General features: G+C 49.5%; 1 protein-coding gene across 6 annotated transcripts in view; it reads left to right on the top strand.

The window, feature by feature from the left end:
- LOC108927702 (disco-interacting protein 2 homolog C) overlaps positions 1-16,081 on the top strand; it is a 61,981-nt gene that overhangs the window by 33,455 nt on the left and 12,445 nt on the right. For 3 of the 6 annotated variants that reach the window (XM_029246150.1, XM_029246148.1, XM_029246147.1), the window contains 19 exons: positions 1,902-2,036; positions 2,753-2,872; positions 3,008-3,205; positions 4,703-4,794; positions 6,081-6,191; positions 7,828-7,951; positions 8,143-8,252; positions 8,403-8,505; positions 8,716-8,780; positions 8,990-9,083; positions 9,482-9,601; positions 10,354-10,468; positions 11,247-11,386; positions 11,783-11,919; positions 12,128-12,336; positions 12,493-12,607; positions 13,299-13,500; positions 13,615-13,724; positions 15,913-15,993. In XM_029246150.1, the coding sequence (XP_029101983.1) occupies positions 1,902-2,036; positions 2,753-2,872; positions 3,008-3,205; positions 4,703-4,794; positions 6,081-6,191; positions 7,828-7,951; positions 8,143-8,252; positions 8,403-8,505; positions 8,716-8,780; positions 8,990-9,083; positions 9,482-9,601; positions 10,354-10,468; positions 11,247-11,386; positions 11,783-11,919; positions 12,128-12,336; positions 12,493-12,607; positions 13,299-13,500; positions 13,615-13,724; positions 15,913-15,993 (2,381 nt within the window). The remainder of the gene's footprint in view (positions 1-1,901; positions 2,037-2,752; positions 2,873-3,007; positions 3,206-4,702; positions 4,795-6,080; positions 6,192-7,827; positions 7,952-8,142; positions 8,253-8,402; positions 8,506-8,715; positions 8,781-8,989; positions 9,084-9,481; positions 9,602-10,353; positions 10,469-11,246; positions 11,387-11,782; positions 11,920-12,127; positions 12,337-12,492; positions 12,608-13,298; positions 13,501-13,614; positions 13,725-15,912; positions 15,994-16,081) is intronic. The other 3 variants (XM_029246152.1, XM_029246149.1, XM_029246151.1) reach the window with 2 other exon arrangements.

Here is a 16,081-nt window from a genome sequence, read left to right as displayed (position 1 = left end):
GTGTTCGGCGTGTGTCGTGCGTGACTTGCGTGTTCTCTAGCGGCGTCCAGGGAGCTCGCTGTGTTAGGCGTCAGAACGCTGCTGTGATGTGAGCGCAACCTTTGACCTTTTCATCTCTGCTCTTTCTATGACCTGGGCAACTGCAGGTTTTATTTGCGCTTTAATGTTTTTTTTTTTTTTTTTAATTTATTTTGTCTTGTTGCTGTTTGGCTTTTATTTTTCCTTTGGAAGAAACATGGCTGCCCTTTTCTTTTTTGAGGTACCACCGGACAGCTAATTGTCTGCTTTTAGACACACTTCCCTATTGGGCGTTTCGTCAGTCCCCAATCGGTCGTGTGCTCGTCCGTCCGGGTTCGTGTCCTGACCTGTGTGCCTCGTGGTTTGTGTTTTTCTACCGTGTGTACGTGTGATTATTGTGTGCCGTGTCTCGTTACGTGTGTTCTGCATGAGTCGCCTTCACGCCGCCCCAGCGCTTCCCGACTCATACGCCGTGTGTGTTCGGACGCACGTTTGCTGCGCGAGCGCGTCGGTGTGGAGCCGCGTGCCTCGGCTGGACGACGCTGTGGACGATTCCCTCTAAAGTCGATTCCAAAAGACGAAGCCAAGACGGCAGAGTTGTGCGTAACGCCGAACGAGAGCGTGGCGGCGAGGTGCGCCGGACGCTGGGGATCCCCGGAACAGTGGTTCTAGAACCTTCCCTGGTCCCGGCTACCAGATACGAGCGTGTTGTTTGGGGTGTGTGGATTTTGAAAATAAAACCTGTTTTAATAAACAGGCGTGTCTGTTAAGAGGCTTCCCGAGGAGTTCTGTGGTGACTGAGAGAGACATGGGGTAGTGCGCGCGCACAGACACACTCACTCACACACTCACTCACACACTCACTCACACACTCACTCACTCACTCACTCACTCACACTCAGTGATAAGTAATGTAGGAAATGTGCTTCGGCAGGATGTTTTCGGAGGCCCTTGCCTGGGCAGGGTCACCTTGTCTGCAGTCCCAGCTCGGTACCCTACGGGGGTGTCCGACTTTGGCCGAGGGCCACGGTCCTGAGCGTGACCTGCCCAGCAAGTAGACATTGCAGTAGATCTCATACTAAATCTTAAAGGTCTAAAATGAAAAATATTTAACCGTGTAAAATAAACAGTATGAAATCCATCAACAGCTTTAACAAGGCATGATATTATCCAGCCGGCCGTTTTATCTCACGTAGCTGGATATAGGATACTTTTCTCAAGACTTGATTCTTGTAAAAACCCAACAAGGAAGAAGAAGCTGAACTTTTTCTCCAGCTTGGATGCACATTGAAAGTCAACACGCTCCAAAAATACTGCGGTGGATTGGTGTTCTGTTCAGGGTTCACCCTGCTTTGCCTTGTACCCTGTGCTCGTGAAAGGCTCCAGACCGCCGTGTTCCTGACTTGGCCGAGTAGTTAAGGATAGTGAGCGAGTCTAATAATAATAATTAATTATAATAATATTGTTTTAATAAAAATTAAATTACTTGTTTTTCAATGTTCTCGACACCTGTAGCTGACTTGTTATAATGTTGAACCATCGTTATCGTAGCAAACTGGGTTTTTCACGGAGCGGCTTCTTCCTCATTTTCCTAAATAAGTGTGGCTTCGTCCATCTGCCTCAAAATGTCCTACGTTCATCAGAAACTGTTCTCGCTCAGTTTGGAAGCCTTTGTTGCTGCACGTTTGACGCCCCGGCGTAGTGCCTTCTGACGCGGACACGCGTGTTCAGACACTGAGGGCTCTTTCTCTCGCAAACACGCTCACGCCAAAATTAAAATATTTTTAGACCGTATTGATCTGTCAGCACCTGTAGGGACATGAACCTTTAAGGGTGCGAAAAACCATGTGACAGTCTTTTTTTCCAAACCTCCTCCTCCCCAGAGAACCACTCGGCACCCCCAGATGTGACCACGTACACCTCTGAGCACAGCACCCATGTGGAGAGGCCACAGGTGTCCACAGTCCCTCGATCAACGCAAAAATATGGCAATGCAGAGCTTATGGAGACTGGAGATGGTGAGTGATCAAGTAGGTAGTGAGAGTGTGTGCGTTTGAGAAAGAGACCGAGAAGGTCGAGGCTTCTTTCGAAGGGAAATTGTTAGTGGCGTGTTGAGGGTCTTTGGAACAAGGCCTGTCAGTACCCTGTACCTGGAGCTCCTGTCATCTAAGAAGGGCAACTGTCCCTCATGATGGATTGCTTTTCAGGCCCAGATAATCCTTTCCCTTGAATGGTACTGCGTGTACTTGAAACTGCCTAGTCAAGGGTGCCAAGCTTGGGAATGCCCAATGGTGTGGAGAGCAGAGGTCAAGGTGGTGGTTGGTGACATGACTTGTTCCCCTGATGAAGCTCAGAATCCCAGTCAGTAATGTGTCAGTAATGTCAAAGGACACATTTGTTGACGGTGACCAGACAACCTCGCTAAGGAATCATACACAGAGGTGTCCGAACTGGGACCTCCTGGCTTCCCGTGTTGACGGTGGCGAAAGGAGCGCTGTTCACGTCTTGTTTTCGGTTGCGCAGTTGGTCGCCTGTAGGAGATTCTGCTCTGCATTCCTGACACATGGAAACCATTCCCTGACCAGGCTGTTAACTATGCAGTAACTGCAGTGTGGATGGAAGAGATGTCTGTACACGTCTGAACTTGCTCCCTTTCCCATTTTTATAATTGTGTTTGTGTGCTCTCACATATGCATGTGGTACCTTCATGCCTTCCTTGGTCACTGTCTCTCAGGAGTTCCAGTCAGCAGCAGAGTGTCGGCCAAAATCCAGCAGCTGGTGAACACACTGAAGCAGCCCAAGCGACCTCCGCTCAGGGAGTTTTTCGTTGATGATTTTGAGGAGCTCCTGGAAGGTTTGCTTTTCCGTTCCCTCAGCCTGTTTTCACGTAACCTTGAACATACCATACATACTAGTAACCCTGATTTTGGGGAGAGACTGTGATAGTTGTACTTTCTAGTTGATGTTGTGGGCCTGCCTCTGCTTATAGTTCAGCAACCAGATCCCAACCAGCCCCGTCCTGAGGGTGCCCAGATGTTGCCCATCAGGGGGGAGCAGCTTGGTGTAGTGACCAACTGGCCTCCTTCCCTGGAGGCAGCACTGCAGCGCTGGGGCACAATCTCCCCCAAGGCCCCCTGCCTCACCACCATGGACACCAACGGCAAGCCGCTCTACATTCTTACCTATGGTAAAGACCGTAGCGCTTAACTTCATATTCTCAGATTCCAGATACCAGCAGCCTGATGGGTTCATGGTTAGAGAACTTCCAGGTTGCAAGAGTCAGGTTCACTGACTTGGTTTTTGGTCTCGTCAGTCTGCCCATAGCTTTAATGACACCTTCTGAGCTGTGTAAATTGTTCCACTAGGCTGCTGGTATTTTTCTTGGGCTTACCCACCGAAAGCATGCTTCTGGCTTGGATCTGTTTCACAGCTGTATTAATTTGTTTAGCGTCAGCCCAAAATTTCCCTGCCTACTGAGCCATCGAGCAGCGAGTCGACCGTTTGAGCGGTGCTGCAATTACGGCAATAAGCTCAGCGTGCAGACGGTGGTTCACGTTCAGCATTTTGACCTCTTCCACACCCCAGTCTCTTGCATATGTAGGAAAATGAGCTATTGATCAGTTACTTGTGTGGAGGTTACCTGCAGGCAGTGTTTTCACCCAGTGAAAAACCTCCTTGAGGGGGTACAGGGTCGTGTGACGTTCTACCATGTTGTCAGGTTGCCCAGTAGTTTTGGTCCCTTTAGTTTTGTCGTGTCCTAGACGTGGCGTAACTACATTTGCCATGCTGTGCTGTCTCTCCAGCCCTCTGGACTCTCCCTGCCTTTTGGAAACCATGATGGTAAGGTTTGGTGAGAGTTGTCTGGCCCTGGTGTGCGGTGGTAGAGCTCTCTTCCCTGACCCTCTCTGCTTTCAAACAAGCTTTACCTGAGCAAGCTGGCTTTGTGGATTAACCCAGGCAAACTTTACCAGAGCGAGCTGGCTCTACTGATTCAACCGAGCAACCTTTGCCCGAGCGAGTTAGTTCTTTTGAGTGTTTAGGGAATCGGCTACACGTTGACATTTACAGTGAGTATGTATAGATTTCATTCCATTTTAAATTGGTTCTGTAACAAGTAGGTTTGAGTCTGACTGCCTCTACAGCAGCACTAGTGGTTGCTTTGACTTTGACTCTTAAATCTTGATGTGTCTTTCTTGTGTATACTTCATACCTCTTCTGAGGCTTTATGAAGGATTGCAGTGGTTATATTAAGCAGTGAATCGCTACTTTATCTGTGAATCGGTCCCTGTCCACAGGTGTCCACATGACAGGTAGGCAGGAACTGGGAGGGGATCAACGGGGAATCATCGAGATTAAAACCATGTGCTTAAGTCTCTTAAATGGCCTCTTTCTCTTTGCTTTCTACATATAGAGATATGATTTATTTTTATTGCACAACCATATTTGGGGTGGAAATGAGAAATAAAACAATACAGACTACATCAACGAGAGGTGTTATTTAGATGTTAACAATCATTTCTCCTTTTAAATATTTTTCAGTTCTGTTTTTTGAATCTATTCTTACAATTTTTTTTTCCTGCTTATGCTCTCAGTATGGTAGGATGGATTTGTTTTAATAGATAAGGGTGAGAATGCCAGTCCATTTATCCAGTGTTACTAGCTGTTACGGTGTTTGTTCGCACAGGGAAGCTGTGGACGCGGAGCATGAAGGTGGCCTACAACATCCTCCACAAGCTGGGCACCAAGCAAGAGCCCATGCTCAGGCCAGGAGACCGGGTGAGTCCGTAGAGACACTTGCCATACTTATATGAACCTAAATACTTTTATCAAACAGTGACATTTGTGTTTGCCCTATCATGCTCCTAGAGGTAGTCTCTGAAACAGGACTTTTTGTTTTTTTTGTTCTTTTTTTTTTTGGTGGTTGTAACCTGTCATATGAAAGTCATAATGCACAAGAGAATAGGAGAAGAGAATAGCTCAGAGCTCATAAAATTAATATCGTAGAAAGTAATGGAAGAAGGGAGAAAATTAAGCCTTTGGACACAAAAAATTTATGTAAACTCTGACAGTTCTGTATATGGGCGACAGGTAGCATAGTGCTTAGAGCAGCTGCCTTTGAACCCAAAGGTCACAGGTTTGAATCCCGCCTTCAGTTGTAGTACCCTTGAGCAAAGGTACTTACCCTGAATTGCTCTAGTAAAATTACCCAGCTGTATAAATGGGAAAATAACTAAGCAGCTCTGGAGAGAAGTATCAAATAAATGAATAAAAGAAAGATTTCAAGACTGCTAAAAAAGGGCGAGGTGTCTACTAAATAAAGGTGAAAAAGTCACTAAGCTTGTTTGAATGAGAAGATGTTTGAGAGAGCTGTTGTAGATGCACACCCTTACAGTATTGCAGTAACAAACGTAAGGGTAAATTCAATTTGGCTTATTTGTATAGAGAGCTTGTCTCACACAGTGACACAGGATGGGAACTATACTAGTTAGTAAAGAACTATACTAGTTGGTACTAGCTAGTAAAGCTATAAAGTAAGCTAACCAGCCAAAGAGGAAATGAAAAGGGGAGAAAAAAAAAAAAAAAACCTCGTAACCAAAAGGCAAAGGAGAAGCATCTTGGGAGGTCCAGATGCCAGTGGCTGCTCCACCCCCACTTGGGCATTCCAGGTAGAAAAAGAGTGCCGCTACTAGCAGCTAACAGAAGCAAAACTGTACATCTATCCGGTTATGATATTGCTTAGCAAGTTCTTGGTTGATGACCAGACACGGAATCACAGGAGTGTTCGGAAGGGTGTTTGAGATGCCGAGGGTGAAGTAATGAAATATAAGGGAATGTGTGTGTGTTATGTGACGTACAATCAGGTAGGGTGTGTGCACTGCTGTACACTCGCACCAGAAGGTACATAATTCCTCGCATAGAGGCTGTACTGGTTTCTCAGCCACACGAGGTTCATGGATGCTGCCTGATCTTTCAGGTATCCCGTGTCCATCCCTCCTGAGCACAAGTGTGCTTTAATGTGCGTTGTGTCATCTGAACCAACTCTGTGACCTCCGTTACCACAGGTGGCGCTCGTCTTTCCAAACAATGACCCAGCTGCCTTCATGGTGGCATTCTATGGCTGCCTGCTGGCGGAGGTGGTGCCGGTGCCAATTGAGGTACCGCTCACAAGGAAGGTGAGTGTCCGGAGCTGGCCGTCAGTTGGGTGTTTCTCATAGCCCATAGCATGCACTTTAAAACTCGGGTCAAGTTTTGCATGTTGAACAGAGTCCCCACACACGCGCACACGCAGACTGAAACCGCTTGTCCCATTCAGGGTCGCGGGGAGCCGGAGCCTAACCCGGCAACACAGGGCATAGGGCCGGAGGGGGAGGGGACACACCCAGGACGGGACGCCAGTCCGTCGCAAGACACCCCAAGTGGGACTCAAACCCCAGACCCACCGGAGAGCAGGACCCAGTCAAACCTGCTGCGCCACTGCACCCCCCTAAGTTCCGTGTAGTGATTTTTTTTTTAAAAATGTGTGTTTTTTTTTTTTTTTTTTTTTTTTTTGTTTATTTAACACCTTCTTTGACACCGTATAACTATTATCTGGGCGTGGTTTTCATTCCACATGGTTGCCCATCCTCAGTAGAACATATTTATTGACGGAACATTATTTTCTTTCAGGAAAAATCTGTCTTTCAGGTTCAAGCATGAGTCCTGTTTTCCTCTTCATTAACAACATTCTTGTCTTTACAGACTTCTGCTACTTAAAATAAACTCTTGTAATTTGCTGAAGTGCCCCCCAACCCCCAGTCTAAACTTAATTAGCTTTTGAAAATTTGTCCTTAAGGTGAATATCTAGATACCGAAGAAGTTTTTCCCATTATTGCTTATGAGGAAATTTTAAATCTGTTCCTGAGCGACACAACATGACCCAAGGCATGAAGTCATTAATAACATTGTTGTAAGATTAGTATTCTCACATTATTCACAAATGCATGACAAGTAATAGCTGAAGCATCACTTTAGCATGGCTTTTCATGGCTTTTTAAGGAACATGTGTGTAGTAGACATTGCGAGTGGATTGTGAAGGTAGAAGACAAAACCAAAAGTGACATTTCCAGAGAGCTGGAATGGAGCCTTTCTGAAGTCCAGATCGGTGAACGTCTCTAAGTGTCTGTATATTGGGGATGGTGTGCGGCGGGTGTGCGGCGGGTGTACACTCATACTCTTGGGTGCTACAGCGGGTTGCAGGAGTTACCGTAGTACATTGAAGCGAATTGAAGACTTTGTACTGCTGTGCAAAACAACGAAATTCTAACGCTATTCCCTGAGTTCTTTACGCAGCCACATAAAACAATATAAAACACAACCATTCAAGTATAAAAATAGAAAATTAAACAAATTAAACAAAATAATACGGTAAAAGAGAAGGACAAAGAATAGCCGTTGTGCTCCGTGCTGCTCTTAACCACTCTTATGTAGCTGACTCCTTTGTCCCGCACTCTTCCCAGTGTTTATTTACTACGTTGATTTACCGTTGTTTAGTCCTTTGGAGAGCTGCCTAATGTTTGCTACAGTAATTCCAAAGGTATTTCAGTTCCTTCAGCCTCTTCCAGCACAAGGTGATGAACCACTAGTCCAGAATTGGCCGCATTTGAATGGTTATGAACTGAATCAGTTTATATTCTACCTGAGTGGGGATGGTTGTGTCCCCTGCGGTGCACACCACTGAGTCACACACTCAACGTGCTTTTTTGTGTTTCTCTACACTCGCTCTCCTTGTGTGACCTTCAAGTCTCTGCGCTCTGTCCACGTCTCTCCCAGGATGCCGGGAGCCAACAAATTGGCTTCCTGCTGGGCAGTTGTGGAGTCACCGTGGCCCTGACCAGTGATGCCTGCCACAAGGGCCTGCCCAAAAGTGCCACCGGGGAGATCCCTCAGTTCAAAGGTCAGGCCTTTTCCGGAACCATGCGCTTGGTAGAGACTGGAGCCGTTGTCACACGATGGTAGCGTGAGCTCTGTGTGGACTTCCCAAGTCTTGTGCACATCTCGCTTGTACTAAAGAGCGCTCGCATCTAATGCACCGTGTAGCCGATACGGTGGCTTTTAGCGGTTGCGTGTTTGTCGTTTCCCTTCCAGGTTGGCCAAAGCTCCTCTGGTTTGTCACCGAGTCCAAGCACCTGTCCAAGCCTCCTCGGGACTGGTTCCCGCATATTAAAGATGCAAACAGTGACACAGCTTACATTGAGGTACACCTCGTCCTCGTTTCTAAGCGTACAGCTCCAAGGCCGCGCTCGCTTTGCGGAGTAATCGTGGGAAAGACTTCAGCTGTAATGGTGTAGCAGTTCTGTCGTACGACGGATCCCCGCAATCGCCTTTGTGTGTGCCTTGCCTTCCAGTATAAGACTTGCAAGGATGGGAGTGTGCTGGGGGTAACGGTCATGAGGATTGCTATGCTCACCCACTGCCAGGCCCTCACTCAGTCCTGTGGATACACAGAAGGTAACCCTACCAGCGTTCCATCTCTCGTACATAGTTTACGCTCGCACCTTTTCAGTTGGGTTCCTCCAAAGCACTCCAGTGTTTAATGCACCTGATGCAATGAAAAAAGCAGCATTTTGGCTGCACATGCTGTGCATCTAGTGACCCTGTCTCTGTACAGTATGGGCTGGTAATCCCATGTTTTACCTCTTTCCTGCTTCTCTGCTCCAGCGGAAACCATCGTCAATGTCCTGGACTTCAAGAAGGATGTGGGCTTGTGGCATGGGATCCTCACAGTAAGTAACCCCCCCCCCCCGCCTTCAGCTAATCCCTACACCATTGTAGCACCCAACCAGTGAAAGCCAGAGTGAACAGAACAATCCCAGTTTCTTTAAATCTGGGTTATTAGCGTAGTTATGTGTCCCAGTGCGTGTTGCTCTGTGGAGATTGAGGGGTTAAAGGTCGCTTAGGTTTAATTCCTTATTTCCCACAATGTCTCTTACAGAGCGTTATGAACATGATGCATGTGATCAGTGTCCCTTACTCACTGATGAAGGTCAATCCGTTGTCATGGATACAGAAAGTATGCCAGTACAAAGGTCAGTATGTCTTCATTCCAAATGGTTTGTCAATAACTCATCACAAACTCATCATGGTGCAAACCTCTAGTTGGCCTTCGGAAAAACTTGATATTGAAGCTGATTGTTTTTTTTTTTTTCCCAATCAAGTTGTATGTTGAGACACAGTTGCTGTTTGAAAATATTTGAATTCTTACTGCTATGTGACAAACGTAGTATTGTAGTTCCATAGTGTAGGATAATGTTGCAACTGTGTCCGCTGACCACATCATGAAATGGTCCATAATGTGTGGTTCTGTCATGAGTGTCATTGGGAGCTGCTCACTTACCAAAGCCATACACCTGTGGGCCAAGGATGTGACCGCGGTGCGGGGCCCGGAATGCGGTCTTTCAGTGAGAGACTTTCCACTCATTTGTAGCGAAAGTGGCTTGTGTGAAGTCGAGGGACATGCACTGGGCATTGGTGGCCCACCGAGACCAGCGGGATATCAACCTGAGCTCACTGCGCATGCTGGTGGTGGCTGACGGCTCCAACCCCTGTGAGTTCACGTCGTCTTGTCCTTCGCACGCACTTAGTCCCCCGCTCCCTTCGACAGGTGACCGTCCCTTCCTCGTCGCTTTCTTTTCTCTCCAGTCGTGTCACGATGATCTTTCTTCGTTTGCACGGCTGCATTCTTCCATCACTCTCTAATTTTCTATTGCTGCTTCCGCTCGGTCCCATACGTTCGGTACATGGCAGCGTACTGCTGACATGCCGCTTTTCCAAATACACAAGTATCGCCTGAAGCCGTTTGTGTTTCTTTCCATCTTTGGAGTAACTCAATGGCTTTTAAGCTCTTACCGGTCAGACGAGGGCTCTCCCCCCAAATTGTGATTTGTGGAACGTCTGCCTGAAGAAAGCACTTCCGCCCATTCTGTTGTAACGCGAACATCAGCCGTACGTGAATTACATGTGACTGAGGGGCCGTGGGGTGAGCGGGACATTGAGTGCTGAGAGCGCCGTGGGACCGCTTCCCCGAAACGGCGATTCATACAGGGAAATAGGCACAAGCCGCGGGTCTGGGGAAGCCAGCGGAAGATATCTCCTAGCAGCCCGATTGAAGCTTACGTCTCATTTACTGTACCGTTCCCGGTGACTGTGCAAAGTGTGCCATTGGCTCCGTGAGAGCTGCTACCACCCGCTGTCCAGGTGGTGCTCTATGAAGCTCAGGGTTGGATCTTGACTGTGTGCTACATTTGAACTCTGTCAGTGTAGCTAATTGATCGTCTCTTCTTGCGTCTCCTCCTCTAGGGTCCATCTCGTCGTGTGACGCCTTCCTCAACGTCTTCCAAAGCAAGGGTCTCCGGCCAGAGGTCATCTGCCCCTGTGCCAGCTCCCCTGAGGCACTGACCGTGGCCATCAGGAGGTAATTGCTTTGTCCCCGTTGTGGAAATCAACCTGTCCTCTGTTGACGGCTTAATTTGGGCTGAAAGGGAAGATCTGTGCCCAGTCTGAGCACTGTTTACAGTTGAGCTGCTGAGGGAAGTAGAAACTGGCCTACAGTTTTTTTTTTTTTTTTTTCCCCCCTCGAAATAAGACCCGAAATTGGAGAGTGGAATTTTTGTAGAACAGTAATAAAAACCCAAAGCTGTACTGTTCAAGAAAGACGCCAGGACTGTTTTTGATGAGAAATACAGGACCCTTAAGTTGTGATGTGGTCAACAAGTCGGTTGGGCTGCTCGTGAAAACGTTTGTCGTCTGGCTGCGCTCACTTTAGAAGCCTGTCTGCGGGGCGACTGAACTGAGCTCTGCGTGTGGTTTCGGGCGGACGGGTAACGTCTCCCTGCCCTCGTTCTCCTACCTCAAGTCCTTATGGCTGTTTGATGTGCAGGATTTGCTTTGTTAAACTTTTACAGCTTTTCCGTGCTGCTGAAATGAAGTTTGCGTTCAGAAGTGGTCAAATACCCCAGCGAGTGAGTGAGCGAGTGAGTGACTGAGTGAGCGAGTGAGCGAGCGAGTGAGCGAGCGAGCGGTCTTCTGTGAACATGATCAATGCGTTGTCCTGCATATACACAAACACACACTCGCACTCTCTCTTATACACACACACACACACACAATCCGCCTCGCCAAAAGCGGGAGCTTCCTTGCGAGTCTGCAGAGCTTATCGGCTTTTTATTTCCTCTGGGTGTTGCTGCCGACAGGCCCACGAACGACAGTAACCAGCCCGCTGGGAGAGGTGTGCTGTCCATGCAGGGGCTGAGCCACGGGGTCATCAGGGTCGACTCGGAGGAGCGACTGTCGGTCCTCACCGTGCAAGATGTGGGAACCGTCATGCCAGGAGGTACAGTACCGTAGTGAGAGCAGGCGGCGGGCGGCTGGATGTTCCGCAGTGACACGGCTCCCCTTACGGCCTGTGGCCGGGAGCGATGGTGCGACGCACACGTGCGCAGAGACGCACAATACTTCAGGATTCTAGAGTTTATTGTCATGTGTACAGTAAACGGTTTGTGACACCGTACAATGAGATTCTTACTCTGTGAATCCTCTCAGCAGCCTATGACATAAATTATGAGGACGTAAGGAAAGAAAAACACAAGGGGAACAGAGGGCGTAAATGACAAATTTAGAAAAATTACTATTAGTGCAAAGTCATGAGGTACTAATAGGTATGAGGTAATGAGATCCTTGTGTATTTGTCCGTGCCGTTTGTTTACCGTGGTCCGCTTGTCCCCCATAGCGCTGCTCTGTGTGGTCAAGCCAGATGGGGTCCCTCAGCTGTGCCAAACGGATGAGGTCGGAGAGCTGTGCGTGTGCTCCATCGCCACAGGAATGTCGTACTACGGCCTCTCCGGCATGACGAAGAACACTTTCGAGGTAAGCTGTGCGGGAAAAGCCGCTTCGGCCTCCCGCTGCGCTCCGCCGCCGACCTCGGATGGCCCCTTCCTCCCGCTGCTCACGGGCTGCGGTGCCGCTGCTGTCTGGGTGAATCTCTGCCACCGAAGAGGATCCCAAGGGCTGGTACAGCTACCGCGCGCCGCTTCGGCACCGACTAACACGAGCACTGCTGCGTGCTGGGTTCCAGGTGTTTCCCACCAGCAGCACGGGGGCACCCGTCAGCGAATATCCCTTCGCTCGAACCGGCCTGCTGGGCTTTGTGGGTCCCGGGGGCCTCATCTTCATCACAGGCAAGATGGATGGGCTGATGGTGGTAAGCGGCCGGAGGCACAATGCTGACGACATTGTCGCCACGGCGCTCGCAGTCGAACCCATGAAGTTCGTCTATAGGGGAAGGTACTTTGTCTCCATATCGACGAGCCGCTCATATTCCTTTTTTTTTTTTTGTGTGTGTGTGTGTGTTTTTTCCTTTTCATCTTAATCTAACTGTTAACAATTCTCTATGTAAGTAGTATTTAGTTAAACCGCCATGACGGTCCCTTTGTCCACAAGGATTGCTGTGTTCTCAGTCACCGTGCTACACGATGAGCGCATTGTTGTCGTGGCTGAGCAGAGGCCCGATTCCACAGAAGAGGACAGTTTCCAGTGGATGAGTCGTGTGCTGCAGGTACGTCGAGCCGCCGCGTCGCGCTCCTGTGCTCCTGTGTCCGCCGTGCTCGTCTTTTCCCGTCGCCGTCGCTCCTCACGCTCCGCTTGTACTCGCGTCGTCGGTGAGCCGTGCCCGTCTTCTCGGGTGCCTTCTCGTCCAAGTCGTGCCAAAGTCGCCCTTTCTTACCTCACGTGGGCTGCGTGACTCGCTTTGCGCTGCTCAGCGTGTTAGAATCGCTTTTTAAACTGGTAAAGCTCTACATTAGAATGGATAAGAATCAAATATAATGGATTTATCTTAAATATAATGAGTTTCTAAGTTAATTTAGAAATTTTTCCCTGGAAAAATTCACATTTGATTTGCATGACGAACGCGGTAGATGATCACTCACTCACTGACTCACTCGCGCGCGTACACACACACACACACACACACACACACACACACACACACACACACACACACACAAAATTTACATTTATTCATTTAGCTGATGCTTCTCTCCACAGGGACTTGCAATGTTAAGGTCACAATTATTTACCCATTTAGGCAGTTGGGTAATTTTACTGGAGTAATTTGGGGTAAGTACCTTGCTCAAGGCTACCACAGCTGGAGGTGGGACTCAAACCTATGACCTTTGGGTCCAAAGGTAGCAGCTGTCTTTGTGTGTGAGCGCTTCATATTTCCAGGCATTTCGCTTGTTTTCCAGGCGATCGACAGCATCCATGGGGTTGGTGTTTTCTGCCTGGCCCTCGTACCAGCCAACACCCTCCCTAAAACACCGCTGGGGGGCATCCACCTGTCGGAGACCAAGCAGCTCTTCCTAGAGGGCTCTCTGCACCCCTGCAACGTGCTCATGTGCCCCCACACCTGCGTGACGAACCTGCCGAAACCGAGGCAGAAGCAGCCGGGTGAGACGGGGCGCCGAAACGCTCGCCGGAGGCTGCTGCCGTGTGCCGACGCGTGTGCCGTGCGTGCCGTGCGTGCCGTGTGTAACGTGCTCCCTGCGCGCTCCCGTCTTGCAGAGATTGGACCCGCCTCTGTGATGGTGGGGAACCTGGTGTCAGGAAAGCGAATTGCCCAGGCCAGTGGTCGCGACCTCAGTCAGATGGAGGACAATGACCAGGCAAGGAAGGTGTGTGTGTGGGCGTGTGCTTGCGCAGCGACAGGCCTGATTTTCATCAGTGCTCCTCCGTCCCACCGCCCTCAAAAGCGGTGCCCTCCCACCTCCTCCCGCGCCTCCGCCGCCGCCGCCGCCCGAAACGAACCGAAGGTCGGAAAGGCCACTTTTCCGCGGAAGGGGGCGCTCCGTCGGTGGAACGCGCGCGCTTGATTCGGAGCCTCGATGCCAGGATGAGCCAAAGTCCTTGGCCCTGTTGTGCGGAAACACGCACGCAGAGCCCGCGCTTGGCTCCGCGTTGGCCTTTCGTTTGGCGCCTGGACTCGGAGCGGGTCCCGACGCTCGTCTTCCTGCACGCCGTGAGCGCAGACCGCCCCCCCCCCCCCCCCCAAATAACCAGAGGAGCGATCGGGACTGAGCTGTGGGGGGAAGCCCTTTTAGTGGTGCCGCTTACTGGAGAGCAGGGCTTTTACTGCTCTTTGCACGTTTATAGAGGCGAGGAATCGACACCCCCGTCCCCCCCCCTTCCTTCCTTCTCTTCTCCCCGGTTTTGTCTTTGCGTTTGGTCTGTCTGTTTGCTCCCTGGCCTCGCACTTCGGTCACTCTGTTTCCCCTCCCTTAAACACGACAGTCGTCTCAAAGGCACGATGTGGGCCGCCGCAGCAGCGCTCGAACCTCCGTGGGCCACGTTGCTCACGGTCGTCCTTCGGGCGGGAACTTAAAGTTCACCGTGAACTTTGCAATATGTATTGAGCAAAATATTTGTTGTGTTTTGCTGTGAGGATACTTTCATAAAAATGACGCTCTCCATTGCTTTTCCATCAGTTTAACACGTTGCTTTTCTCTCGTGCTTCCAGGCACAAGCTGGAGTTTTCTTGTTTAAAACTGTTTCCCTGTAACTGACAACATTCTGTGTTTTATGAGCTTCTATAATTACTTGTGAGTGGAAAAAATGGAACATTTTAGTTCTTCAAATCTCGTTTTGCATAATATAGCCACCATTTACCATAGCAACAGCTTCACAAACGTGGGACACTTTAGTGGTCCTGAACCTTCACCCGCATGCGAACCTGTGTGTTTATTCATATGAAAATCAGGCCTTGTGTGAATGGCTGGATGAGTCGCATATTTCTAACTAATGTTACACTGTTCTTCCACTATTTCTGGTTCCTGTGCTCCGTTGTCATTGCCGATGATGTGTTGGCGTTTCCGCGGCGACTGTGTATCAGCGTCTCGCCGCGGACCCGCCTGCGCGCGTACCGCGGGTCCCCTTGGACAGGCGAGCGCGGTTAAAGGCCTGCGTGACGCTACAGAGCGGCGCCTCCTCGGTCGAGATGAGGGATCGGGACTTGAACTTAAATCCTCAGGTTTTACTTAGTTGCCCGAAGGAGACGCAGGAGACGTCTTCCACATGTTGGAACTCATCGGGAACTCGTCGGGACCCCAGGAGTCCATCAGCTCCGCTGTCAAGTGGCTCCTCTAGGAAAAGTCCATTAGTCTGTGGGGGGTGATGGGCTCAGTATGTAACTGTTTAAAAGTCTAATTGAAACTGCTGGATCGTGGAAGCCCTTTCGGTGGGTTTCTTCAAAGGTTTTCCTTTATGTGGCACAGGCTGTGTACTTTTATTAATTTTGCCTTAATATAGAACATATGTTTTCCTTTCTTGTGATCCCCCCCCCCCCCCCCCCCCACTCTGGAACCTCCTGTAGAACTGTGGCTCCTCGTGATTTTCCAATAGCGCTCTTTACTGGAGCACAGTATTGTAGTGAAACTACGGCACTCCGCCGGTCCCGTGTGTTGTGGATATAAAGTGAATTTCTGCCACTTTTCCATACCGATGCGTATTGTGGTTTGTGAGCATTTTGGGCATGGATGAGTTTATTTCCCTGGTCCCGTGAGTCGTTAAACCTCCTGCCTCACTCAGCCTTCACATAACACACTTTGTGTCTCATTTGGAGTTGAGAACAGCTGTAGTGCCGGCAAGTGCGGTAAACCTGTGTAGGAACAGATGGAAAATGACGGAAAAGACCAGCGAAGGCTTGCGGCACCGCTATCTTTACCCTGTCGGCACGGTACGCGGTTACCACACCTATGTATCCGGCTGCCAAATGGCTCTCTCGTCACGTGACGCGTGTTGCAGAGAGGTAAGTAACAAGTAAACTGATGTATGGCCGGTGAAGTGAAGGCTTGCTTTCTCCCATAGTTCCTCTTCCTGTCTGAGGTGTTACAGTGGCGATCCCAGACCACCCCGGACCACGTGCTCTTCACCCTCCTCAGCTCTCGAGTAAGTGCTGCTCGCCACGCTCTTCGCTGTTTAGAAGAGTTCCTTCAGCATGTTGAAAAACACTGCTTCCTTTTACCATGCGTCTCGC

The sequence above is a fragment of the Scleropages formosus genome, chromosome 19 (assembly GCF_900964775.1).
Source record: "Scleropages formosus chromosome 19, fSclFor1.1, whole genome shotgun sequence".
NCBI lineage: Eukaryota > Metazoa > Chordata > Actinopteri > Osteoglossiformes > Osteoglossidae > Scleropages > Scleropages formosus.
Note: the sequence above shows the minus strand (reverse complement) of the source record. Positions and strands in the feature narration are given on the sequence as shown.